Source organism: Oenanthe melanoleuca, chromosome 19, assembly GCF_029582105.1.
Source record: "Oenanthe melanoleuca isolate GR-GAL-2019-014 chromosome 19, OMel1.0, whole genome shotgun sequence".
NCBI lineage: Eukaryota > Metazoa > Chordata > Aves > Passeriformes > Muscicapidae > Oenanthe > Oenanthe melanoleuca.
In genome coordinates, this window is record NC_079352.1 from 7,596,718 (window position 1) to 7,623,519 (window position 26,802).

At 53.4% G+C, this 26,802-nt stretch overlaps 4 protein-coding genes across 4 annotated transcripts; 2 read left to right on the plus strand and 2 right to left on the minus strand.

Moving 5' to 3' along the window:
• Positions 1-3,127: 3,127 nt before the first annotated feature.
• On the minus strand, positions 3,128-8,549 carry LOC130261113 (glutamine-rich protein 2-like). Its single transcript, XM_056507029.1, has 15 exons — positions 8,132-8,549; positions 7,763-7,828; positions 7,530-7,619; positions 7,248-7,339; positions 6,999-7,113; positions 6,633-6,836; positions 6,265-6,387; positions 5,949-6,023; positions 5,479-5,643; positions 5,213-5,328; positions 4,517-4,582; positions 4,166-4,231; positions 3,796-3,937; positions 3,535-3,628; positions 3,128-3,350 (listed from the first exon to the last, which is right to left on the minus strand). Exons 1-15 carry the CDS (start codon positions 8,360-8,362, stop codon positions 3,238-3,240), a joined length of 1,758 nt encoding a protein of 585 aa, XP_056363004.1. The 5' UTR covers positions 8,363-8,549; the 3' UTR covers positions 3,128-3,237.
• Positions 8,550-13,085: 4,536 nt separating this feature from the next.
• On the plus strand, positions 13,086-17,940 carry SPACA6 (sperm acrosome associated 6). The gene is made up of 9 exons (XM_056507030.1): positions 13,086-13,369; positions 13,879-13,953; positions 14,292-14,360; positions 14,505-14,528; positions 14,615-14,692; positions 15,150-15,253; positions 16,583-16,736; positions 17,038-17,188; positions 17,716-17,940. The coding sequence occupies exons 1-9, from the start codon at positions 13,120-13,122 to the stop codon at positions 17,807-17,809; spliced, it is 999 nt and encodes a 332-aa protein (XP_056363005.1). The 5' UTR covers positions 13,086-13,119; the 3' UTR covers positions 17,810-17,940.
• Positions 17,941-19,816: 1,876 nt separating this feature from the next.
• LOC130261115 (fibrinogen-like protein 1-like protein) lies at positions 19,817-22,222 on the plus strand. Its single transcript, XM_056507031.1, has 3 exons — positions 19,817-20,029; positions 20,430-20,558; positions 21,135-22,222. The coding sequence occupies exons 1-3, from the start codon at positions 19,966-19,968 to the stop codon at positions 21,761-21,763; spliced, it is 822 nt and encodes a 273-aa protein (XP_056363006.1). The 5' UTR covers positions 19,817-19,965; the 3' UTR covers positions 21,764-22,222.
• Positions 22,223-22,322: 100 nt separating this feature from the next.
• Positions 22,323-26,365, minus strand: LOC130261116 (fibrinogen-like protein 1-like protein). Its single transcript, XM_056507033.1, has 3 exons — positions 26,150-26,365; positions 25,647-25,769; positions 22,323-24,768 (listed from the first exon to the last, which is right to left on the minus strand). Exons 1-3 carry the CDS (start codon positions 26,151-26,153, stop codon positions 24,128-24,130), a joined length of 768 nt encoding a protein of 255 aa, XP_056363008.1. The 5' UTR covers positions 26,154-26,365; the 3' UTR covers positions 22,323-24,127.
• Between the last annotated feature and the right edge of the window lie 437 nt (positions 26,366-26,802).

Here is a 26,802-nt window from a genome sequence, read left to right on the forward strand (position 1 = left end):
GGATGATGTGGAAAGGTCTGGCTTTCCTCTGGAATCCAGTGGAAAGAAGGTTCCTTGGTGTCCAAAATGTCAGTTTTTATCTGGGTAGGAAAGGCTTGGCTCCTCCCCTGGCTGGAGCATCTCCCAGTGGGATGAAATAATTTTATCAGTCATGCCCTGGGACTCAATGGGCCAGCAGCAGATGATATCTCCTGGAGGGAGGATGGGCTGTGGGAAGATAAAGATGATTGCCCAGCTGGTTTAAAGATGGCCCATGAGCAGATAATGTGTGCCAGGAGATCAGGGTCACTGCCCCACCCGGCTGCAGCAGATGGGGACAGAATTCACATTTCTGGCCACATCCTGTATTGCAACCCAAGACAAGTATGTAGGTGATCTTTTAATTGCTACAGGAACTCAAGCTGCATGCATGGAAATGACTCCAAGTTTACAGAACTTTTTGGGACAAGCCAGTTACAGGGTATGCAAGAAGAAGGCCCAAACTGCCAAAGAGTGTGTAATGTATCTGAGGGTCACCATTTCCCAGGGACACCAAAGCCTTGGAACCAAAAGGACGGAGGTGATTTGCCAAACCCCAGAGCCAAGGTCTGTGTGCAAGTTAAGAACATTTCTAGGAATGGGTGGTTGGTGTGGGCTCTGTATTCCTGATTCTGGGCTACGTGTAAGACCTTTATATAAGGCCCTGAGAAACCCCCAAGGAGGTGTTACACCAAGGAGGTGCTGCAGTGGACTCCAGAATGCCAGAGGCTTTCAGACTCCAAGAGAGCTCCAATGCCAGCCCTGCACAAGGATTACCTGACTTGACCAAACCTTTGGAGCTGTTTGTTCATGAATGCTGACACCTTGCACTGCTGGCGTTAGCTCAGAGGTTGGGGACATGGAAAAGGGCCATAGGATATTTTTCCTGGACAATGTAAGTTAAGGGATGTCCTGGCTGCCTTTGTCTTGTAGCAGCAACTGTCCTTTTAATACAAGAAGCCCAGAATGGATCATGGGCCAGAAAAGAACTGTTTATGTTCCGTCTGTGGTCCCCTCTGTTCTAGGACATAAAGGAGGCCACTGGTTGCCCCCTAGTCAAATGCTTAAGTATCAAGTTGTCCTGTTGGATCAGGATGATGTGGAACTGAAAACAACTACTTTGCCTTGCACCCAGCCATGTTCCTGGAATCTGTACCAGAAAGTCAAAAAGCCTCACAAAAGGACTGTCTTGTAACTATTGAGCAGCTTTACTGCAGCAGAGGAGATACTCTGCTAGAAGATTGGGGCTGGGAGATGGGAACAATTTTGTGAGCAAAGGAAAGCAGAAATTTGGGTGTGCAGTATGGCCCAATCAAAGCCATCCCATTAGCTCCCACCACCTCTGCACACAAGGCTGAGCTCCTCCCTCTATGGCACCCTGGAGTTGTCTGAGGGGAAGAAGGGAAACATATGGGCTAATTTTAAATGTGCATTCAGAGCAATACATGTCCATGGAGCTCTCTGGAACAAAGGAGAGCTCCTTTCAACACAAGGATCTCCTGGCAGAAGTGGAGACATTTTCAGACAACTACAAGAAAGTGTTCAGTTACAAGCCAAAGTGGCTCTCATGCATTGTAAAGCTCATCCATTTGGAAATACATCAATTCATGTAGGAAACCGACTGGCAGATAAAGTTGCTAAAGAGGTGGCAGAGAAAAGCATCCTGATAGTTGCTGACTTTTCAAATGTAGCCCCAGAATACCAAGCCCAAGATAAAATGCTGGTAAAATCGAATGGTCCTAGCTTTAAAATATGGTAAGTTTTGCCAAAAAGTTTTATTAAGTAGTTTAGTAGTAATTATTGCATTTTAGTGTCTTAAGTCTTTCTAACTATTCAATGATTTAAGTGGAAGTAATTGTAAAAGAAATAATTAAGATCACTTTCAGAGTGGGGAATTGTTGGAAATGATGTAACTTTCCTAATTCACTATTCTAATTATTTGTTTTCATCAACTCTTTTAATAATTGCTTTAATTAATCATAAGCAGTGCAGTTTTCCACTGGAGCATGTAGCAAGTTTTCCACAAACTGCTGTTAGTGGAACACCATTTGGAAAAATCACTTTTAAACTTTTAAGTTTTGCTAAACCAAACTTGATGTACTTCAATAAACAAATTCTGGGATAGAGAAATGGTGCTGATGACTGGACAGCAGGAATGCAGAATTTGTAGGCTGTGAGGACAATTTGTGGAAACCAGAGATAAAGAAGAAACTAACAAAGATAATTCAGCTTTTAGTGTACTGAAAACTCTCTCTGGGAAAAAATAAAAATAATAAAAAGGCAGAGAAGTGGACTAATTAACATTGTTATCAAATATCAGTAAGAAACGAACACCTTAATTTTAGTATTTGGGATTAGGCATTCTCTATTGCAATGCCAGATGTACAGACTGCTGCACATGGTGTAAATGCTGTGTACAGGAAAGCCCCTATTTAAATACTATATTTTACATCAAATTCATAACTTTTCTCAGAAGAAACATACATATAATAATAATTTCCCCAAAGTAATTCACAGACATTCCCTCCCCTTAGCATATGCATTCTTCTGCCCTGGGATTCTCTTTGGTGGTCCCAGCTGGTTGGTGAACTCAGAGTTTACCAATCTGACCACCTGGTGAACTGGGGCTTCTTTGCAAATGAGGAGAAAAGTTGGCATAGCTGGCCTAGTTCTTTAATTTCCAGAACCTTAGCTCAATGGACTGTAGTTTTATTCCCTTCCTTGGTAAATGTTTATCCTGCTTTTGATAGCGTGGTTCCATAGACCATTTTGGCTTGGCAAAATGAGCAAGTATTACCCACCAGGAGCAAGCAATTCTTCATCTGAGAATGATGAAGCGTGAGAACTGACAAATCAATAACAAATGGAAGATAGAATATTAATTCATGAAGAGAATGATGTAATTTATAGGCAATGAGCATTAATTTTTTTCTCAAAATACACTGTGAAAAGTTTAGAGTGGGTGAGCATGCTGAGTGGAGCTGTCCCCATGCACCCTGGTGCTGGGAATAAAGGAATGCCTGATTCCCAATACTAAATATAGTGTGAGACAGTTTGATTTATCCTGATGGTTTCAGTGACAGCGGAAAAAGGCTCTGCCTGTATTTTTGAAGGCTTTTTTATTACCTTAATAAAACGAGAAAGTTATTTGTCTGAGGCATTGCCACAGCCTTTCCTCTCGGCTGAGAGGTGCAGCACTGCGTTCCCAGTCCTGTCCAGCTACTTGGGGGCTGTGGATGCCCGGTGGGGCTGGAGCGGTGGGAGGAGCCCCGGTGCCCTGGAGATGTGCTGGGGGGCTGTGCCCAGCCGCTGATCCCGGGAGGCAGCAGGGCCTGGGGGAGGCAAGGGTGAGCCCCCATTTCCCGGGGGCTGTCCCCATCTGGGCAGCTCTGCCATCCCAGGAGGGGTCAGCAGGACTGTCACCTGCTGGGCCACAGACTCCCAGGGACCAGGTGCAGACCCAGCAGACAGCCAGTCCCTTCTTCCCCTGACCCCCATGCCCTAACAGAGCCACACCTGACTCGTCCTGTGCCCTGGTCACCACAGCAAGCTGGTCATTCTGGCCCCTCGGGGTATGTCCACCACGGCCCAGCAGCTGGGTCACTCTGGGCTGGGGAGGAGAGAGCAGCTGCTGCAATGTGGACTCAGCATTCCCTAACAACCCTCCCAAGCCAACCCTCCCTGGGGAAACTGAAGGTACAGATTGCCCCTGGATACTCAGCATCACCCTGCCAGCCTCCATTACACATGCCATGTCCCTACCTTCACCATCCCTACCTTGTCAGGGAGGGTCACAAGTCCTTGCAGAGCTGCCTTGCTCCTGAGAGAATCCTGAGTAGGTGGCTCTGTAAAACTGCTGCTGGCATGGTCCCCATGGCTCTGAGGCACACGGGGGACACTGCCATGGACCACCAGGTCCCTGTTGGAAGGGGCAGAGGATCCTCAGTGCCCAGCCCTGTGACATCCCAGGCTGGACCCTGCTGTGCCAGGGAGGGAACTGGGGGTGCTGCCTGCAGGGGCATGTCCCTCCCAGCTCCTGTCCTGCTGCAGGATCAAAAAACCCATCGCATACAGGGCAGGGCCCTCCTTGCTGTGGCAGGGCCACCCTGCACTCCCAGAGCCAGGGATGTGTCCCCAAAGCCCCTACCTTTGGCTGTGCCATTGTTCCTTGATGGGGGGCAGTGGCTGGAAATATGGGAGTGTCTTGGGGTACCTGGGGAGGACAGGAGTCACAGATGTGTGCCAGGGCACAAACAACCTGTGCCTGCTCAAGGCAGCACTCCCAAACCCATAGGATTGCAGCCCATGGCATCCTGCTGCCTGTAGCCCTTGGGCTGAGTGCCCACACCCCCTGCTGATGGGCAGGGCTGCAGAGGGGGCTCCCCACATCAGAGCCTCCCGAGCAGACACTGTCACCCTGTGCCCAGCACAGCAGCACTGCTGGCACCATGTCCCCCCATGGCAGCCCCGCTGCCCCCGATGCTCTGGTGCTACTCACGGGCCAGGAACCTGCATGGAGAGCATGCGGTCACAGGACAGGCACGAGAAGGGCACTGGCAGCTGCCTGAGGAGGGGAGAGGAGAGGCTGGCTGAGCTCCTGGGGCCACAGCCCTGCAGCACACAGGCAGCAGCTCGCTGGCAGCAGCCAGCTGCCGGCCTGGCACTGCCCAGAGCCACAGGGGGCGTTTGCAGGGTGAACCCTGGGCTCTTGAGCCTGTTCCTCCCCATCCCCAACCTGCTGGCTGATGCCAGGGGAAGGGCACAGCATCCTTGTCACCGTCCCCACCAGCCCTTGCACTGCTTTCAGCCCCTCTGGGGCACCAAATCCCCCGTGTGCCCGGCCAGGAGGGCAGGGCACGACCCAGGTCTGGGACACTGCGTGCCACACCCTGCCTGGGAGGAGGAGCTGCCATCTCCCACCCTGGCTTCTGGGAGCTTTTGCACCCACACCCTGTTTTGATTTGGGAGGGCTCTGTCCTGCAGCTGCCCCCTCCTGGTGCCTCCTTTCCTGTGTGGGTCCTGCTGCTGGTGGAAGGAGTTGGTGTAGCTGCTTCATCAGCATCCCCATGGCTCATTTAGCAGCGAAATTGGTGCCATGGCAGAGAGCCACGGGACAGCTGGAGGGGGCAGGACCATTGGTGTCGCCAAAGCCAAAGCCAAAAAGCCAAAGCCAAAGAATCTCCATTGAACTCGCCTCTTAATCCCAGCAGCTGTGTCATCCTCCTTGATCTTACTCTCGAGCTCTGAAATGCTTCTCCTCCAGGTCTCCACCATCTGGTTACTGAAAGCCTTCAGCTCCAGCCGATCCAGCTGTGAACAGTGCACAGCCTCAGCCAGCTGCCCCGGGGTGCAATGTGGAGTCTCCAGGGAAAAGCCTGGAGGGGATCCTTAGGGGGAGCCTCAGGCTGTCAGGTCCCAAAGGTTCCATTTTCTCATGGTGGGGAGCGAGGTAGCCCTCACCTTCTCTTCCTCCACAAAGCTGAGCTTCTGCTGCACCTCATTACAGTGCTGCTTCTGGCCTGAAATCTGGCTCTGCAAATCCTGCATCCTCTCATCCAGCCTCTCCAGGTTTGCTTCAAGCTGGCTGCAATTGACTTTGCTGCCCAAGGCAGCTTTGTCTGCCTTCTAGCAGAGGGGAACAGCAGGAGAACAGTGGGGAAAGGGTTGAGGAACAGCAGAGAGGGCCAGCACATGTGAGGGGCAGGGGGAGCAGGGCTTCTTCCAGGCCATCATGGCCCTTTCAGGGTGCTGTGGCCCCTGATCATCCCAGTGAGGTTGGTCCCACCATCTGAAGGGTTTGGGACCCTACACGCTTGGGAAATCCTCCCTCCCCCAGGCCAGTTGTGCCACCCAGCCCCCAAGGGACAAGGGGCATTTGTCACCCTCCCCAGGAACCCCTGGGCTGGCACAGGGGCCACTCGAGACTGTACCAGGTCTATTGCTGCCAACATGTCCTGCTCATCTGCTTTCTCCTTCTGCAGCTTCTCCAGAGACTGGAACAGCATCTTTCAGCACAGAAAGGAAGCCATGACACCACAGCAGGGTTGGAGCTGCCTCCTGGGGCACACAACCCAGGAGCAGGGAGCACACCCCACTCCCCCTCCCCAAAATCCTTGAGGAACGGGACTCAGAACCAGCTCAGTGCTGTGAGCAGGAGGGCAGGGAGACAGATTGCTTGTGATCCTGCCTGTGTTCAAAAGCTGAGACTGGGGGATGCTCTGATACACAGCAGTTTCAGCCACACACCTCTATTGCTTTCTGCTTTTCTTGAGAGTCCTTCTGGAGACTCCCTGAGATGAAGCTGAGCTTCTCATAGTCCTTTTGCATCTGTACAACTGAGGCACGCTTGGGCTGCATCTGGTTTGTGTCCTGCTCCAAGGAGGAAAAACATCTGACGCAGACCAAAGGGGATCTGGCTGCTCCACTGGGACAGACTGGCATTACTCAGCCAGTGGTCACAAGCCCTCAATGTTAACAGGATGTTTGCATCAAGGCTTTAATTTCTGCCCAAGCCACTCACTGGTCCAGGCCAATTTGGGGCACTTTATGTCTCCCCCACCCTGCAGCACATCCAGCTGGTGAATCCTCAGCCCCCCATGCTGCCATCTGCCTACCTGGCCCCAATGGCTCATCCTCTTGAGCTTGCCCATGGCCATCAGCCGTGCCTCCAGGAAGTCCACCTGCTCCTGGAGTTTCTCACAGCGCTGCAGGATCTCCCCCAGTTGCACTTTGATGTCGAAAGTACCGCTGGAGGATTCTGCCTTTAGCTTCTCCTGCTCTGCCTGCACGGTCCGCGCTATCTTCCCTATATCAGCCAGCTGCAGGAAGGGCAGAGGGAATTGGCTCAGGAGAAGGGAACCAACAATCCTGTGTGCTGTGTGCCTTAGTGGCCCCAGCCAGTTGGGGAATATGGCTGGGAACCCCACAAGGATTACTGCACCCAGCCAGTGGGTGGTGGGAGCCCTCCCACAGGATCTCACCTGCTCGTTCAGCTGGTTGGCTGTCTCAGCCACCAGCTGCTCCAGCATGGAACTCCTCATCTCCTGCTGCTCTTCCATCTTCTGCAGCTGCTGCATCATCTCCTGCTGCATAGCCCTGGCCAGAGATGGGGACAAGGACGGGGTTATCCCTGCAGGGCTGCTCTGGCACTGTCCTGTGCCTGCAAACCAGGATGCTCCCAGATCCACTGGGAGCCCTGCAGGGTTTGAAACCCACTTCTGCCGTCTTACTCAAGTTGCTCAGAGATCTCCATTCTGCTCTCTTCTTTCCACTTGGTTGTATCCGCCCTCAGCTTTTGAATGTCTTCCTCCAGCTTCTTTATCTGGGAAGGCCAGTGACAGTAGAGTCAGGGCACAGACATCATGTTGTTCCAGCGTGGGAGCACATCAGCTGCACAGAAAGCCCCAGGACCCCCTGTCCTTCCTCCAGCCCCTCACTCTAAACCCTGGTCTCACAGAGCCACACTGAAGTTCCCCATGAGCACCCAAAGGTGACATCACCCTGTAGCTCACCAAGGCAGCCAACTCCTTAACCTTCTGTGTCGTCTGTGACTGAATTGTCTTTATCCTGTCAATCTCCTCACGGAAATCCATGAGAGAACCCTAGTAGAGAGGGGTGGTGGGAATCAGTCTCTAGGGAGGGTCTGTGGGGGCTGGCAGGGCTCTGTGGGCAGCAATCTCCACGCATCCTGCCAGAGCACTGGCTGCTGTCTCAGACCCACGACTTGCTCTCAGCAGCACTTCACCTTGCCCTGATCCTTTCGGGGTGTCTTTGTGGCCTTTGCCCTGGCTTCAGGGCCTCCTGCCATATCCTGAGGGATGATGTAGGAAAAAAGAGATGTCAGAGGTGATCACCAGGGGAGCAACACCCCAAAGAGTCCCGCCCTGCCAGGGGCAGCCCATGGCACAGCCAGGTCAACAGGAAGAGTCCCAGTGCCACCTGCTGCACCCTGCCTCAGTGCCAGGGCACTGAAGTACATGCAGATGGCAAAGAGCTGCTGCCAGGGTCTCAGCCTCTGCCTGGGCAGTGAGGGCAGTGCCAAGCACTGCAGTCTGAGGAATGGGGAGGGGCTGTCTGTTGGGGGAGCGCACAGGGGGCTGGGAAGAGCCTTTACCTCAGAAATCTTCTTAATTTCATTCACTTCAGCAGCTACATTGGCAAGTGAGGGGCCACTCAGCTGGCCTGTCCACGGCTCCTGGGTGGTCAGGTAGTGCCTGTCCAGGTGCACCAGCACGGCCTCCAGCAGTTTTCGCATGGCTGCAAAATGCACAGTGCCAGTATCGGGGGCTCCAATGGCAAGATCCAGCAGCTGGGAGAGGCTGAGTGCCTCCAGGGATGTTTCCATGTCTGCACACACTCCGTCCCTGGTTGGTCACAAGCCTTCCTGCCCAGTTGGGTCTGTCAGGGATGAGGAAAAGCAACAATAAAAAGGATGGGTAGCCTGCAGGCTTCTTCCTTCTTCCCCATCAGTCAAAGGACTGGAGCTGGTCTGCTCATGCCTCTCTCCATCACAATTCCTGTTGCCAGGCACCACACCCCATGCTGGGAGCCACGGGGTCACAGACTGATGAAGTCATGGAGTCATGGAATGGCTTGGGCTGGAAGGGACCTCGAAGATCAAAGGGACCTCTTTCCTGTCCCCTGCCATAGGTAGGAACGCCTTCCACTAGACTCCAAGTCCCATCCAGCCTGGCCCTGGACACCTTCAGGAATAGGGCAGACACAATTTCTTTGGGCAACCTGTGCCAAGGCATCATGATCCTCACAGGGAAGAATTTGTTCCCAAAACCAAATCTAACCCTGCCATCCTGCAGTGTGAAGCTGTTCCCGCTTGTCTTGTCATTGGAGGCTGTTGTGCCAAGTCCCTCTCCAGCCCTTTTGGAGCCCTGTTAGTGTCTGAAAGGTGCTTGAAAGATTTCCTGGCTGGACAGGAGAGGCCTGTTTTTCTTTTAATCAGTTTAAGATTTGAGTTACAGCTAAGCCAGTTCTAAGTGTCCTGTTCTGTGGCATTTCATGTTCTTAGTTTCTTCATGCATTGTGGAGTGGGTAGTAAGCCTGGCTTTGCTGTGCAGAACTGTCAGTGTGAGTCGCCATGGGCAAGGTACTGGAACAACCACAAAGTCCCAGATGAAGTCCAAAGTCCATTTATGCTTATTTCCTCACCAAGCAAGGGATCCCCAAAGCAGCCCCTGGGCAGAGGCTGTGGTTAGAGTCAGCAGCCCCACAGAGCTCAGTCCATGTGAGAGAATCACCAAACCTGCTGCTTTCACCTGGTTACAGACATTGGTCTCGGTGGTTTGGCACAGCAAACCCAGAGGCTGCTTTGGAGCCTGCATTGGGATCAGCCTTTGCCAGGGAAGCAGTGGGGTGCTGTTCCTCATGCCAGAGATGCAGTGAGCACTTCACTGAGCTGTGGGGTTGTTGAGGCACAGACTCCTTTCTCCTCTGGGGTTCAGGGCCGAGTCTCTGTGGGTGAAGCCTTTGCACCATTTCCTCCAAGTCAGGTTTTCTGTCAGCTGGACTGTCCGTAAAGAAGACAATGAAACTGCTCTTGCCAATGTCCCCAAGGCTGTGGGGGAAGACAAACAAAGTTCTCCCCTTCAACACCCACCTGCCCCTTTCCAAAACACACTCTGTTCACCCTTAGTCCTTCCTGCCCCAAAGCTCTATGGCAGGGATGTTTTGCTGAGGGAATTCAGACCTGACTTATGAGCCAGCAGAGGAAATAAACCATGGAGGGCTCTCAAATCTGCTTGCAAGGATGGGGAAACCTGACAACATGGAAAGGGAATATAGTTCCTGCATCCTGACAGTGTCAGCCACCTTCTGCTGTTCTTTGTCAGACGTGAGTATGGGAGAGTCCTGCAACTCCTCTGTGGCACATCTTAGCTTTAATGTCTTTAATCACTATTGCTTCCATTTTGTTTTTTCACCTTTCAAGATTTTTTCTTATCCCTAATTTCTTGAGCTTTTTGTTGCATACAGTATGAGAAAGAAAACCAGCATCAAAGGCAGCTGTCTGCAGTAGTGACCAGTCAAGTTCATTTCCAGTGACGTGACAAGGCTTGTAATAAGGAGCACATCTAGGGAAAAGTATAGCAAAGTAAGTTCCTTTCAATGCTGTGTTGTTTATTGTCCAAATATGTCTTGCAAGAGATTGTAGGAGGATGAAATAAGAACAAGAAGAACTAAGAACTATAGGTGAACAATTAATTACAACCATGAAAGAAGATGAATAGAGAACAGGAAATGAAATAACAATGAACATTGAAATAGAAATAGGAATAGGAAAAGGAAGGTAGAACAAGAAGGAAGAACAAATAATTCAGAACATTAATACAGAACATGAATGAAGAATGAAGAACATGAATTAAATTGGCTTCTCTGCCTTCTTCACTTTTTTCATTGGAGGCTCCATTCGAGCTGGAGACCTTGGATGTGGATGTTGTGTTCTGTTTGGGGTGAAAGAAGGACATGATGGAACTAATTCAAAGAACCCACTGAGCCCGCCCAGTGCAGAGGGCACTACAAATGCCTCAGTGCCAGCCCCACTGCAGAGCTCTGGCTCCAGAGGCCATTTCCACAGGAGCAATGGGTGAGTACAGGCTGGGCAGTGGGGGCTCCTTGCCAGCAAAGGGAGAGCAGAGCTCGGGCAGCTCAGCAAGAGGGAGAGGCTCCATGCACCGGTTCTTGCACACTGGGCAGCGGCACCGGGGCCCTGAGGGGCACTGGCCACCAGCTGCTCATCCCCTGGCTCCTGGCTCACCCCAGGCAGGGCCTGCTCCAGGCACCAGGAGTGAAACTGGGCTCAGGCAGCTGTTGGGTACTTCGCTCTGCCCCAAACTGCCCCGTGTTTGACCTGTCCACATCAGGTAAAGGGGGAAAGAGCAGCTTGTCTACCCCTTTGGCAGGCTTTGCAGGGAGCAGCCTGATGCTGCCCAGCTCAGTGCCCCTGGGCAGGTCACCGCTCTGAGGGAATGGGGTCACAGGGAAGCGGTGCCCAGCATCTGTCCCCCTGTGTCCCCACGTGTTCCTCCATGCGCCCGTGTGTTCCCGTGTGTCCCCCATGTCCCCCATGTGTCCCCGTGTCCCCTGGGGAGCTGCTCGTGCCCGCGATGGCCGCTTCCCCCTCAGGGCCCCGCCGGCGCTGGGCAGGATCAGCCCCGGGCTGCGGGACCCCCGCGGTGCCCGGGCAAAGCAGCTCTGACAGGGAGCGCTGCGGGAGGAAACCCGCTGGGCCAGCCCCTGGTGCTGCCCCCGAGAAGGGCAGAGCAGGAGGAAGGTGGCAAACGAGCTCGGGCTGTGGCGGTGCAGAGATGAAGGCACAGCCGCACTCGGGGCTGCGGGCCGGGGCCCGAGCGGCTCCTGAGGCGACGGCAGCGCTGCTGTGGGGATTGCAGCGGCACCGGGCCGGCAGTGCCAGCCGGGCTCCATCGGCACCTGCCCGCGGGATTGCAGCGGCACCGGGCCGGCAGTGCCAGCCGGGCTCCATCGGCACCTGCCCGCGGGATTGCAGCGGCACCGGGCCGGCAGCGGCCGCAGCCTCAGAACCGCCCGCGGCCTCAGAGCGGCGGCAGCAGCAGCAGCACCGAGGGCTGAGATTCCACATCCTCAGTGATCTGTCTCTGATTCAGGTCCTCAGGAACCAGACACACAACCCCTGTGACAGCAGATCCTCATCCCTCCCACACATCAGCTGCTCTGCCAGGTATTTGCTGTGTTTCAGCTGGAGGGACAGAAAGCTCCTGTGCCTGGGTGATTGCCATCACTGCAACTGCAGAGCCATTGCCTCGAGATGCTCACACACAGGAACTGATGGGATCTGAATTCTACCAGCACCCATCCTCTCATGCAGGGCAGCACCACACCACCAGCTGAGCTGCCACCCAGCCCTAAAGGGAGGATGCTGTGACAGGGCAGCATGAAGCATCCATATTTCCATTCACCCCAAACCAAAGCCATGTTTAGAAGCACAACACTAGAATTCTTGTTCTCTCTTCTACAGACAGTGAGTAAAAGCCCCAGATCTGGGGTGCAAGATACCTGCCACATATCCCACAGTCCCCAAACCCACCTTCCCCAGTGCAAGAAATAGTCAAATACTGACAACCAGACTCTTCTCAGATGGGAGCACATTAAAAGTTTATTTCTAATAATATGTAATTGTTCAAGTGTGTGCCTGTCATTACTGTAAAGCCAACAAAAGCAAACACATACAATCTGGAATCTTCTCATGAGAAGGAAACAGGATCTGCAACTTGGCTCTCAGCCCAATCATCCCAAGAACAAAACCAAGAGAGTCACCTTAGGATTTACCAGTGTTGGAGTTTGTACCCCATGTCCCTGCAAACCTCCATGTGAGTCTGCTTGGGAGCAGATACCTGATACATCTGTGTAGTGACCATGGCTGCCAGCTGTGGGTCACTGTCTCAGTGCTCATTAACAGGAGAGGGATGAGAGTGAACATTTGCAAGCTGGATGGAAATAGCAACTTGCATTTATTAAATGTTTTAGCATGTGCTGGGTCAGCTCTTCTGCCTTCTAGTGGTACTGGGGTTTCACAGGAATCTTTGGTCTCATGCTTGTTTTTCACCTGCAAACACTTTCATGTGTTGCTTCCTGCATTAGGAACCTCTTGTCCCTGTAAAACGAACAGCTGCTTTCTGAATCTTTTGCTTTGTAGTTAATGATAATATTTTGTAGCTTCTCTCTTTGTCTCTGTCTCTGTTTTGGAGAGCTGAATGATCTAATACCTTACATCACACCAGGTGTGTGTCCCTCTACTCAGTACACTATAGAAGAGAGGCAGAAGAATCTCCTCAGGACACACATACAAGCACCATGTCCCAGACAGTCCCAGCTGTGTTTGGCAGAGGTGCTGCTGTAACCTTGGGCTGGCTCAGTTCTTCCTACTCCAACATGACCCTTACACAGTCCTTGCTGGTTTTGCCCACACCTTTGGCTGGTGTGAGGTCGGTGTGGCTGGCTGGAGTGTGGCCTCCCACCTTGTGTGGTTCCCTGGCGACCCAGGCGCCCGGGTTCCGCCTTGGAACCCTTCCTTTGTCCTGGGAACCCGGGCACTTGGGTGCTGGCTTTGGGGTCATGGGCTGGTGGTTTGTGGCCCTGATGCTGATGTTAGTCCCCTGGCACCCTAGAAACCCTGCCTTGTGGCTGTGGGTCCTGATGTCTTGCCTCCCTGAGGTGCATCCCTGCCTGCTGTGCTTTGGGCCCCCCCTTCAGCGGGCACGGCTCTGCAGTTACGTTACTGGGCTCCCTGTCGACCACCCCAGACATAAAATATGCATTGCAGACCTTGTCAGAGCTGCTAAACAACTTGCATCTGTCACTGTAGGTATGTCATGAGTCCCTGGGAACACCAACCCAACAAGGATCCTGCCCCAGGACTGGTCCCTCCTTTCCACCAGGGACATCCATCCCAAAGGGGATCCCCACCCTGAACAGCACCCCAGAGCCCTCTGGGGTCTCCCATTTCAGCCAAGGCCCTCACAATGACACTGAGTAGGATCCCAGGAAGCTGGGGACCCTATGGACCCAACCTGGCCTCAGAACCATGCCAAGGTCTTCTCAGTCCTGATTTTGCCCCCAAGGACCTTTGGGAATCCCAAACCTGGCTGGAACCTTGAGAATGACCCAACCATGACCAAGGACACACCAGGGACCCCTTGGCCCTACCTAGGACCCTAGGAATCCACAGGGACACCTGACCTTTCCTAGTATTCCTTAAATCTTGTTCAGGACTCCAGGACTCCCCAGAAACCCCCAAACTTTACTGGACTTTGCCATCCCTGAAGCTCCAACCCTAATCCTGTACTGATTCCTGTGTCCCTGTACTGGTTCTAGGGTCAGGACAGCGTGAGGAACTTCGGGACATCGTCATCGACGCTATGAATTTTATAGAGGACCAAAAGGGCAATAGTGAGCAGTGAGGGATGTGAGACAGGACATGGGACATGAGACATGGGGCAAGGGAGGTGGGATGTGGAGGCCTTGGAGGGGGAGAGGTGGAGGTGAAATAGAAGATATATGAAGGTCTGGAAGCTGTAAAGGGATATTTGGGGAATCCTGAGAGTGTATGGGTTTCAAGGTATACAGCTTCTTGGGGAGTTTGAGAGGATATTTGGGACTATATCTAACTTCAGGAGGGATATATGGAGTCAAAATGAGTTGTTTAAGGTATCTGTGGGGTCTGGGAAATGTTTATGGGGACCAGGGGGAGGGCACATTGTCTTACCTGGACATTTGGGACACACCAGAACCCTTTAGAGCATCTCTGAGGGAAGCTGTCAACACAATCTGGGTGAAGCTGAGCGAGCTGGAGAAAGGTATGTGGCCACCCTGGGACCCCCTGTCCTAGAGAAACTCCCAGGGACCCCATCTGGGCTGGCCAAGGGCTGAATCCTGGCAGCTCATTACAAGGATGTGGGTCCCCAGTGATGCCCAGTCTAATGCTGCTTCCTCCCCACCAGTTCCAGCCTGCATCCCACCCTGTGGTGAGTGCCTGTCCTTCTGCCTTGCCCTCCCCTGTCTCCTAGTACATCTCCCACTTCCCTGGGACCACCAAGTCTCTCTTTCCCAGGATTCCAGCCAGATGCCCGTGTCTTCCAATGTGCTACCTGCCGCTTTGTGGACTGTCAGTTTGCCCTGGACTGCCCAGGTATGGGGACATGAGACACTGTAGTGTTAAGGGTAAGGAAATCTTCCTCAGCTTCCCCCATTCTTAGATTATTTTTGTAGTATTTTTTATGTTTGGTGGCACTTGAGTGACTCCAGTTACACTTCTGGTACTGACTGAGGTTTGAATGGTCTAATGTAGCTTTTAAAGATCTGGGCTAGAAAAATGCAGAATGTGTGCTCAGCAAGGGTGGTCATACATTGGGGGCAGTAGCTTTTGGGATGGAGGTGTGTTCAGAATTGTAATGAGATTATAGTGAGCAAAGTTGATCCAAAAGACAGGATTTCACCACAAAAATCTCTGGGGATTCCTCGCATTTCTCACCCATGGTCCCACGCTGAGCACACCTGCCCATGTGCCCATCCCTGCAGCCAGCACAGCACCATCATCTGTCAGTGCACGTGCAGACGTGAGCTCATGAGCCTGTCAATGCTCCCAGTGCAGGACATGTGGACCTACACAGATGAAACCATTGTGCTGCACTGCAACGTGCCTTTCAAGATCCCCAGAGGCACGCCCGTCACCTGGCTGTTTGTCCCAAATGTGAGTTGCACATGGTCTTGCAAGGGGTGAGCAGACATTCTGAGAGGGACTGCTGCAGGTACAGTGGCTGCTGCCCCAGCAGGGTCTGGGCTGGAGGGAGCAGCTGTAAGCACACACAGGATGCTTGCTCGTGTGAAGCAGGCTGTGTGTTCACAGATCCGTGTGTGCAAATGTAGAATCAAAATCACGGGATGGTTTGGGTTCAAAAAGACCTCAAAGCTTCTGTCATTCCAGTCCCCTGGAATGTGTACAGGGACACCTTCCACTGTCCCAGGCTGCTCCAAGCCCCAGCCAACATGGCATTGGACACTTCCAGGGATGGGGCAGCCACATCTTACCTGTGCCAGGGTGTCATGGGGAGAGTGGAAGCCTCAGACAAAATTTATTTAAGAAGCCCTGCTGCTGAGTCTGAGGGTCAGAAAGGATTCCTTTGTGTATTTAGACTCTTTCAGAGAGATGGGTTCAGATGAAGGTAAATCCTTCCTTAGCCTCAGAATTTGCAAACAGTTTAAATCTCAAGAATTATTTTGGCTGACAAATCCTAATGATGGCAAATCAGATATATTTCTAAAAATGAATTATTTAATAAACAAATGAACAGGCAAAATAGATGAAAGATCTTAATCAGAATTACTACACAGTATAGAAGAACTACTATTAGTTTATAGTATAACATAGAACAGTGCACCATATCAAGGAATCTATATTAAAGCTAGCAAAAGAAATAATATTGAATAGGACCCCAATATAATTTACCACCAAGACAACAATAATGTACACAGATTTCTTCACTCAACCCCTGGGGGATTAACAGGGAAATAGGTGTCCCTATTCATGGGAGAAACTCCACACATTTTCAGGAAAATGTATAGCAGCTTTCTGCTTTGCAGAAGTTTGCTGTGACTTTTACAGTGTAAAGGGACTTGCTGTCAGTCAGAAATCCAGCTTATCTTCCATGTCTCACTTTGACAGTAAAATGTTTATTGGTACCTGGGTGCTAACCCAGTAAGCAAAAATAACTCATTACAGAGAGGTTGTCCTCTTGGAGTCCTCTGACTGGCTAACAAACAACAGGGGATGAGATGCTCTGCTCCACAGGGCCTCACACTCCCAGGGAAGTTCTTCCTGCATGTGCAGGGAGTGAGTTTTGTGTACGCCCTGGTTGTGCATCCCTGGCTGTACGTGCATGTGGGATGGGAGGTGTGTGCACTGCACCAGCCAGGATTGCAAGAAGCACGGAGGGGACATGTCAAGGATGTACAGGACACAGGTGCACAGTTCTGTGTGCCTGCTGGTCTGGGTGGTGCTGATGTGTCCCCCACGCCCCAGCTGCGCACACAGGACATGGCACTGTTCAAGAAGGTGAATGGGAATCCAGAGAAGCCCTTCAGTCTGACCATTGAGGAGCCTGCTCCAGGAACTGTTGCCTGTAACCTGGGGGAGCCTTCCAAGCCCATTATCCGCAAGTTCTTCTACCTGAACGGTGAGCCCAGACAGCTGAGTGCCCTGGGGCAGGGAGCAGCGTGGAGCAGAGGGGGACCTGGGACACCTGGGCCATGGCAAGGGGGTGAGCAGGGTGCCAGGACACCTGGCTTCATGGTGGACAGGTGGATCAGAGCATGTGTTCCCTGGGCCTGACTCCTCTGGCAGCGTGTGGGTGGAGCAGGGTCCCCCAGATGCCTGGGTCACTGGGGACAGGGGGGTCTGTGGCTGGAGCAAGAGCTGCAGGGATAGCTGGTCCCTGGGTGCAGGACCCCATGATCTGAGGAGTCTGGGTCCTACAGTGTCAGAGGGAAGCGTGGAGGAAGAGAAAGAGCTGCAGAGTGTGTTCAGCACTGTGCTGCAGTCGATTGATGCTGAGAAATCCCAGCGCTCCATCCCAACCCTGGGGCTGGCTGTGGCTGCTGGCTCCACAGCATTTGTTCTGCTGCTGCTGTGAGTACTCATGACCTGCTGAACTGCACTCTAAAATTCCCCATGCTCCTGGAGCTCTTCACAGAACAGCATGGTGCTCCCTTATCCCCTCTGGATTCTCAGTCCCTCGGGATTCCCTGCAAGTACAAGGGGACCCAGGTATCCAAGGGTGGGCCAGCACTCCTAAATTCACAGGACACTCCATGTCTCCTGGGACTCCCTTTGTCCTCTGGCCCATTCCAGGATCTCCCCCTTGCACCCAGTAGCACTCCAGGATGCCTTTATTTCCCCTAGATTCCCTAATTGCCCCTGAAACCCTGCAACTTTCCCCTGTTTTCCCTAGAACCCTTGCTGTCCCTTTGGGGGCACCAGTTACAGTCAGGTACCCCAGCTGCCCCCAGGATGCCACAGCTTCACCCTTGGGCCCATCAGTTGCTCCAAGGACCCCCCAAATGCTCCATGTGTCCCTGTCCTCCCCATATACACCCTATTGGGAATAGGGTGTGCTCCCTGCTCCCCCTTTCTCCATTCCTCTTCCTGTCTCCCAGGGCCACCTGGCAATGCCTCTGTGTCCATCAGACCTGCCCCAGACGTGGACATCAGGATACCAGAGAGGATTCCAGATCCCTGGATTCAGTGTAGGGGACTTCAGCACATGGATCCACCCCAGAGAACCAAAATTTCTGCAATTATTTTTCTTGTGCTGAGCGTTTGGATGGGAATAGTCTTAAAATAGAAATACAGAGTTCTGAAAACCTGGATTATGCTTGTGATAGAAATATTGGGTTCTTGGGCTTGCAGACATTAAAACCAGGTACTGGGCAGCATTTCCTTTCCCTGGGTGAAGATCCCAGCTGCAGAGCTGTCAGTGATGGTGACAGTGCAGGGTGGGGGACAAGAGTAGTAACTTGACAGACTTGCTTTAGAGCTGCCTTAAGTTGGTCAAGAATCAATGGGACTTGTTGAGAAATACAAAGGATGGTTCCCTTGGCTGCCCCTGACTCCAGCAAGGGCCAACAAAGGAACAATGTCAGGAGCAAAGCTGGCCAAAAATCATGGTATCAAAGTGGGATCTCAGGGCAAAAAGCGGAGGGGAAGCACCTCTGCTGGCTTGAGATCAGCAGATGGACAATGTCTCTCCTTCTCCCTTGAAGGGAGGCCTCTGGTTGAGCTTCACACCTCCAACTGCATTGGAGCAGACCTGGGAATAGTTATGTATATATAACTGGGTTAATATATATTCACAGCTAATAGATCCCTGTTACTATCCCTTCTGTCATAACACATATTAACAATCTGTAGTTAGTGTATTTATCACCAACAGTTCTGAATCTGCTTTCCTGTTCCTTCCCTAACTCACACTATTTGTGAACCTGGATTGTGTAAGTTCTATTCAGCTGGGCCAGGCCATGTTGGCAAATTGCACTACAGGGAGTCTGTGATCTCACAAGTTCCCACTGAACACAGCCAGATTTATCATGCCAGATATTGTATCAGATCTTCTACTTCTGTGCACTGCCTGTCCCTGCCATCCTTTCTGAGTGCCTTACAACCAAACTATTCTACCTTTGCATGTTTCCAAATTCCCTCTTCCCTCTGAGTGCTTCTCTGGATCCCCTCTTACTCATTCTGTACACTTGCAACCACTCTCAGATGCACTCCATTCCTTTCCAGCTGCTTTCATGTCCTCTTTGCTCCCCTTGATGTGCTCTCTTAGAACCCCTCCATTGTTCTCCTTGCATGAACAGACCATTGCCACTCTTGTGCCCTCCATTTCCCTCTGTGTGCACCCAGACCTCATCTGTCCCCTCCTCAAACACTTAGATCTTCTTTGGTCCTTTCAGCATCTCTTTAGTGCTGACTTTTCTGCCCTGGGCAAGTTCACATCCCTGTTTTTCACAAGAATCAATCTGTTTCCCTCAGATTCCTCTGCTGACCTCCACCAATGCTCAGATCTCACTGTCCCTTCTGTGGGTGCTCAGTTCCTATGGGTTCCACCATGATATCCCTCTGTGCACTCTCAATCCCCTCTGGTTTTCCTCCATGCATGCTTAGATCCCCTCTGTACATGCTCACATCACCATTGCTGCTCTCCATCCACCTGCTTTTGCTCCATTCCTGGGCATTCCTTGCTTTCCTCTCATCCTGCCTGGCCACTCTCCCAAACCCAGTGCCCAGAGGCCACAACTGTCTCATCTGACACAGAAACCTTTCATCAGACCCTTCAGCTGCTTCCTACAGGTTAGGACTCTGTTCCACTGGGGAGTCAAGACTTCTCCTGCTTCCCCCAGACACAGACCCCTCCACCACGACCCTCTGCCCATGTTGTGTGCCCTAGAACCCAGCAGCTGCTCCAAACACTGCCCCACAACAGTTCAGATCCCTGGGGATCTTGGGGCTGCTCTGCTGCCCCACCCAAAGCCAGGCTGGGCTGGACTGGAGCAGATTAAACAAGAGCCCCTCGACCTGGCAGCACCAGCTGAGTGGTGGGAGGCAGGGACAGACCTGTGTTTGCTCTGGCTGGTGACTGTGGCATTCAAGTGTTTACTGAGCAATACTCTTCAAAGTTTGCAAATATGCTGCTCCCAGGGGAAATTCCATCCAAGTCACTAAGCACTCACAGAAGAGACCATTCCAAGGATTCTTGCTGGCACAGGAATTATTTTCTTTGCAATCCAGAACCACAGGCACCTCCTCACCACCTCAGCTGGTGTTTTCTGCAGGAAACCAACCTGATCTCTTCCAGCAGGAAAGGGGGTAGGACCCACTGAGCCCGCCCAGTGCAGAGGGCACTACAAATGCCTCAGTGCCAGCCCCACTGCAGAGCTCTGGCTCCAGAGGGCATTTCCACAGGAGCAATGGGTGAGTACAGGCTGGGCAGTGGGGGCTCCTTGCCAGCAAAGGGAGAGCAGAGCTCGGGCAGCTCAGCAAGAGGGAGAGGCTCCATGCACCGGTTCTTGCACACTGAGCAGCGGCACCGGGGCCCTGAGGGGCACTGGCCACCAGCTGCTCATCCCCTGGCTCCTGGCTCACCCCAGGAAACTGGGCTCAGGCAGCTGTTGGGTACTTTGCTCTGCCCCAAACTGCCCCGTGTTTGACCTGTCCACATCAGGTAAAGGGGGAAAGAGCAGCTTGTCTACCCCTTTAGGAGGCTTTGCAGGGAGCAGCCTGATGCTGCCCAGCCTGCTTGAGTTAACAGCAATGCTGGCACCATGGGAAGGATGGTCACGTTTCTTCTTTTCTTCTTGTCCCTTTCTACCAGCTCAGTGTCTTCTGCTCCTTGCTTCCCTGCTCGTCTTGGCTGCACCAGGCCATTCTGTGCACACACAAACCCTAAACTCCTTCAAGAAATCTCCCTCCAACACTTCATCGAGTGTTCTGAAGAGAACCAGTAGGTAACACTCTGTGGGCATCTGGTGTTGTGTGCATGTGTTCAGCCAGCTCTAGGTAGGGCAGGACTGTGCACTGTCCCTAGCCCTGGCACTGCTGAGATGGAGGATGGTGGAGGTGTGCCTAGCTCAGGCTGCAGTGCTCTGTATCTGTGTGTGTGTGTGTGTGTGTGTGTGTACACTGTGCAGGCTGGGAAGGGGGGCTTTGTACTTGAAGGGATCATTTTTCCCCATTCCCTTAGTCACAGGCAGGGGCCAGGTCCTCTTCACCTTCCTCCCAGCATGACCCTGCTGTAGTGTCACAATCTCATTTTCAGGAGACCCAAAGGAGCCCACTGGTGCCCATATTCAGTCTCTTGGACTGATATCAGCATAGTTCAGTCAGTCTGGGACCTTTCAGTGGGGCTTCCATGTGGAAAAGGAACAGAGGGTTGAGGCCAACCCACTCTCACCTACTGACTTCCCTGGGCTGGGAAAACTGCCTATCCCCCCTGTGCTCTGGCCAGGTGAAACTCCCTCCTGCCCAAGGTCTTGTTCTGATGCCCTGGTTTTGTTCTGTCCCCTCTGTCCTGCCCCAGCTTGGCCCAGGGACTGCAGTGAGGTCCCTGCTGGCAGCCCCAGCGGTGTGTACATCATCCAGCCCGTGGGGCTGCACCCCATCATGGTGTCCTGCCAGCTGGGGGGAGCAGACGGGGGCTGGACCGTCATCCAGAGGAACCGGCAGGACACGGACATCGCCTGGGCCGAGTCCTGGAGCACCTACAAACACGGCTTTGGCAACGTGCACACTGAGTTCTGGCTGGGCACCGAGTACATCCACCAGATCACCAGGCAGAAGATCTACCAGGTCAGGTTTGTCATCTGGGATGCTGCAAACAGCATGAAGTTCGCAGACTACAACCTGTTCAGCTTGGATGACGAGTCCCAGGGCTACAGGCTCAGGCTGGGAGCGCACTCAGGGACAGCAGAGGATGCCATGGACTCAGACAACCCCAGGAAAGTGCACAACAACATGAAGTTCTCCACAAAGGATCGGGATCAGGATACTTACAGAGGGAACTGTGCCTCCCGCTATGGGGGTGGGTGGTGGTACTCAGCCTGTTACTCTGTGCAGCTGAACGTCAGGGGGGGCCTGACATGGGGCAAACTGTGCAAGGGGAACTGCAGAGCCTCGGCCATCCTCATCAAACCAGCTGCATACCACTAGAACTCCTGCCCTTCTGAGCACATGGCCAGGCCAGTGCCCTGCTGGGGCCTGTTGGATGATGAGGCCTTGGGGGGGAATAGGGTTGTTCCTCTGGATCAACAACTGCTTTGTTTTCCTCCTGTCCTGAAAAGCAGCAAAGTTCCTGGCTCTGTCTCTGGCCATTCACCTCTGGTGGGTTTTGGGAGGGAATACTATTAGAATGCATCTTTATAAACACTGTAATATCCAAGCATGCTCCTTCTGGAGAGAGCTCTGTGCTCAGAAACCTAAAACCCTCCTGATCAGCATGTCTTATGTTCTTTCTGCTTTGTGGGTACAGATGTTTTCAGCAGAAAAGTATCCATCATCACCAGCTAACCTAACCTAAGCTATACTGAGCCCAGGGCAGGCCATGTCCCCAGGACATCCCTGCTGCAGTTTGTGTTCATCCTGCAGAATAAAATCACTTTCAGACCTGCATAGTGTCTTTCACTTACTTGGGAACACCTTGCAACTGCTGCCCATTTCCTGCCAATGCACACCTGAGGCTCCTGGTGCAGAAAGAAAAAGTTTTCAAAGTAAAATTTTTTCATACAACTCAAGTGAGGAATTAGAGACAAAACTTTCACTTAAAGAAGAGGGTTGCATCCCAAGGTGGGGATTTTCCAAAAAGGGAATGTAACATCACACAGCCAACAGCAAGCACAGGGTGAGAGGGAAGCATCAGATCAATTCAACCCTGCCAGCCATGACCTGGAAAGCCAGGCCAATGTCATCCTGCCCCATTACCCTTGTGGATGCTGGGGGGGAACTGGGAGAGTGGAAAGGAACAACAGCACTGCAAGGACACACAGCACCATATGGTTGGTCTGTCTGGGCCAGTGTGAGGGCTGAGACAGCCTGACATGGCAGGGACCCCAGAATTTCAAGATTCTGGATCAGCTTGGGTCTGTATGGAATTGCTCCAGTGCAGTGATAACTTTGTGCACTGGGCAGCTCAGCAGTGGACACGGTACCTGTGATGTGGTCCCTGATGCTGAGCAGGGGGAGGATGTTGGTCTAGCAGTGCTGAACAGAGCAGGAGATGTCTCACTGGCTGTACTCATAGATTCACAGAATATTCTGAGTTGGAGGGACCCACAAGGATCATCGAGTGCAACTGTTCTCTAACAGAGAGCCAGGAATGCAGCTCAGCATCACTCAGGGCTGGCTGCTGGCTGGAATGCTCTTTGTCAGGAGCCCCAAGCCTTCATCCAGCCTCACCCCTTCTGTTAGGCTGTTCAACCAGGCTGGAGCACCATGACTTTTTAAACCAGCAGACATATCTCTTAGTCCAGAAGTGCCACTCTCAAGTCAGCTCCAGCTGGGAGCCTTTCTCAGCCAGCAGCACCCTCGTACCTCCCTCTTGCCATGGAGCAGTGCTGCCCACCTGCAGGTGCCTCCAAGGCTGCCAAAGAATTCTCCTTGAGAACTCGACAGCTCCTCAGGAGTGATGCACTGCCATAGCTCTCCTGGGTGCCCTGGGACCTTGGTCACAGACCTTGGCTCCAGACTCCCATGTTCAGCATTCTGAGCCACAAACCTTCCCTGAGCTCAGCTTTCCTTCCACAGAGTGGGGAGAAGAGCTGTGGGTTCTTTCAAGCCCTGTGTTCAAACTGCCCTGCATCACCAGGGAACTTCACAGACACATTCCCTGTCTGCAGCAGGAATGGTGGGACTGACTCACCCACATCACTCACACCCTCGGGGAGTCCACTGCCCTCTCCACACTCCAGGCTGTGATGGTTTCTTCTCTTTCCCAGCACAGCAACCACCCAGCCACGAACAGGGGCAAACTATGAGTGAATGTTTTGCATGATCAGGGCTTTGCTGGCCCTGTTGGCTAGTTGTAGCCTTACAGCCAGTGTGCAGTGGCTGGAACAAGCCATTGAAAGGAATATTGCCTGACACACTTGCTTCCCCCCAGGTGTGCCACCCTGAAGACTGGGCAGAGTGATCCCCCCCCAGCTGTGTGCAGGCAGACATGAGGCAGCACAGTCTGGCTCCAGGGTTTATTGCAGCTGATTCCTCCCACCACGGGTAGCAGAGCTGGGGGTGTGCAGGGCATGGGCAAAGCGGGGTTCACCGACTGCAGGGGAGGGGAACTGGCAGCACGTCCCACCCCAAAGCAGTGCCCGTGCCCCCGTGCCAGCCAGCACCACGGCACCGGGCAGAGCTGCCGTGTGCCCAGCGCTCCGGGCAGCGGCTCCGGAGCCGCGGAGCTCCGGGCAGCGGCTGGGCAGGGAGCGGGAGCTGTGAGCAGAGCGATGGGCACTGGGACCGGCGTGGGAATGGGGCACTGAGCTGGGGACGGTGGCAGCCCCTCTCTGCCGGGGCTGGGCGTGCTCAGCACACATCTGTGGGTTTGACCAGGATGAGGGAGGACGCGCAGTCACCGCTGTCACAGAAGCCTGGCCAGACAATGTAGTTCTTGGCGTTGAGCAGGACGTTCTGGCACCTGTTGTACCACCACCCCCCGTAGCTCTTGGCGCAGTTCCCGCTGTACTGGTCCTGGTCCTTGTCGACCGTGCTGAACTTCATGTTGTCGTGAATGCCGCCCTTCTTGGGGTGGTAGAGGGTCAGGTAGTCGTCCCCATCCCCGGAGTGGCGGCCCAGCCTCAGGGGGTACCCGCTGGCCTCGCTCTCCACCCTGAAGATGTCGTACTCGGCGTAGTGGGTGACGTTGCCCTTGTCGCGCACCACGAAGCGCACCTTGTATGTGCCCTGCTGCGTCAGCAGGTGCAGGTACTCGGTGCCCAGCCAGTAATCGCTGTGCACGTTCCCGAAGCCGTACTTGTAGGTGGTCCAGGACTGCTTCCAGTTGAGCTCGGTGTCGCGGGAGTTCCTCTGGACCACGGTCCAGCCCCTGCCCTCGGTGTCCATGTCGCACCAGACCACGCGCGGGGGCGAGCGCGCCGGCTGGATCACGTACACGCCGCTGGCGCTGCCCCGCGGCAGGCGGCTGCAGTCGGGGGGGAACCCTGCGGCTGCACAGACACGGGGACAAGCACCCTCAGTCTACCGGGACAGCAAGCAGGTCACTGAGGGCTAGGACAGAAAGGAGTGGTTCTGTCTGTGGCTTCTCCACTCCCTCCTCCTCAGCGAACCTGAAACCATCTGAGCCTCTGTAAGAGCTCCAGAACCTATTCTCATGACTTGCTGTTTCATTTGGAACCTTCTAATGCATCTTGCCAAGGAAAGAAGGGTGAAAAAATCTCCAGGATTGCCAATGCTGTCCTCCAAGTATGTCTGGCCCATTTACTCTTGATATATAGAGCTGCAGCTCTTGCAGGGACCAGAAGTATCCAAAATGCCCCACTGGATGAGGATATGTAATGAAAATTTGTTTTCCCTGGGGCTCATGGCCTTGGTCTTATAGGGGTCTCTTCCCTCAGCTTGTTATAATTTATCTGTCTCATGTCTTGCTAGCCAAACTAATTTGCAATCTCATTTGTTTTTCTTAGGAAAATCTCTCATCATCTCTCATGGGAGACAATTTGCTATGGGTAATTCCAGTTCAACTCATGGAACTCAGAGGTCTTGCAGGTTGTATAACCCTCCCTTAAAGGGAGGAAGGGGATGTCCCTAATCCAACAAGAGCTAAACAAAAAGCCAAATAGCTAGGAGGATCTCTCCTAGGGCTGAGCCAACAAACATGGCACAGCAATCCTTCCAGGCTGTGGTGTCTGGCAAAACCCTGTTGGTTTCAGCACAGACCCACCAGGGGGGTGAAGGGACCTGGCAGGAGTCAGGCTGTAAAACCCAGGGGTTGTGTGTGTGAGGTGCTGTGCCACCCTCCCTGGCCCAGAGCAGGCCTGAGTGTGCTGCCCTGGCCCCCCAGTGCCCCCCTGGTGCCCCTACTCACCACTCCTGGGGCTGGCAGAGGCAGCAGGGGGCTTGGCCGGCCTGGCGGGGCCGGCGCTGGCACGGAGGAGCAGCACTGCCAGCAGCGTGGGCAGCAGCAGCCAGGGTGTGCCAGCCTGCAGTCCTGGGGGGAAAGAGCCCATCACCACCCAGTCCTGCTGCAGTGCCCCAGGCAGACAGGAGGAGATTTCCTGGCCCAAACAACCCCCTGCACTCCCTCACTCCTGGGGAGGATCCCTGAGCAGCCTCAAGCAGGGAAAGGACTAAGGTGAAGCCCCACATTGCCTCCCTTCAGAGGGTGGGAACTCATGGCACAGGCAGCCTGGGGCAGGCACAGCTGGCACCAGGCGTGGGTGGTGTTTGCTGCTTTGCTCTGGCACCCCTCCTGCTCCCAGGGAACTCCCAGCTGCTGTGCTGCTCATCATTCTCTGCACACCCACCCTGTGAGGTCTCATTTGAGCCCAGCACCACTCAGAGTGAGGTGCACCTGAGCAGGAAACTCACCCATCACGACAGCACAGCTGCACAGAGCAGGAGCCCAGGGGTGCACCCTGCCATGCCCAGGGCCCTGCTGCCTTTATAGGCCCTGCACACACCCAGGTGTGCTCACACTCCTCATCTCTAGAGGCACGAGGAGGCACTTGCAGGTTGTGACTGGAGCAGTTTCCACAGCTGAGGGGAGGCACACATGTCCTCCCAGCCAGAGAGGTACAGAATAACCCCCTCCATGCTGAGAAATTTCACTTATTGACTGTCCCTACATAAACACTACATGTGAATTGCACTCTTGGAGCAAAATCTGGAGAGCAGTGATCAAAGTGAAGTGGAGAGACCCAGCTTTTCAAGGATCTACAGAAACTAGCAAAGGGGGAGAGGGCTGTGTGACCAGTCCCAAGCAAACCTTGAGGACAGGTCCTTAAGAGAGGTGCCTGCTCACTCACCCTTCCCTGGCAGGATTTGGGATCAGTCCCTGGGCTGGAGCCAGGGACCCCTGGCACCTGAGTGTCCCCTGGCACCCGAGTGTCCCCTGGCACCCCAGTGTGCCCTGAGCAAGGGCTCCAGATAAACGGGTGTCCATGGGACCCTTTGCCACTCTCCTTCCCAATCCCCACCTTTGGCCTTCTGAGTCCCTACTGATCCACCTTCAGTCCCAGAAA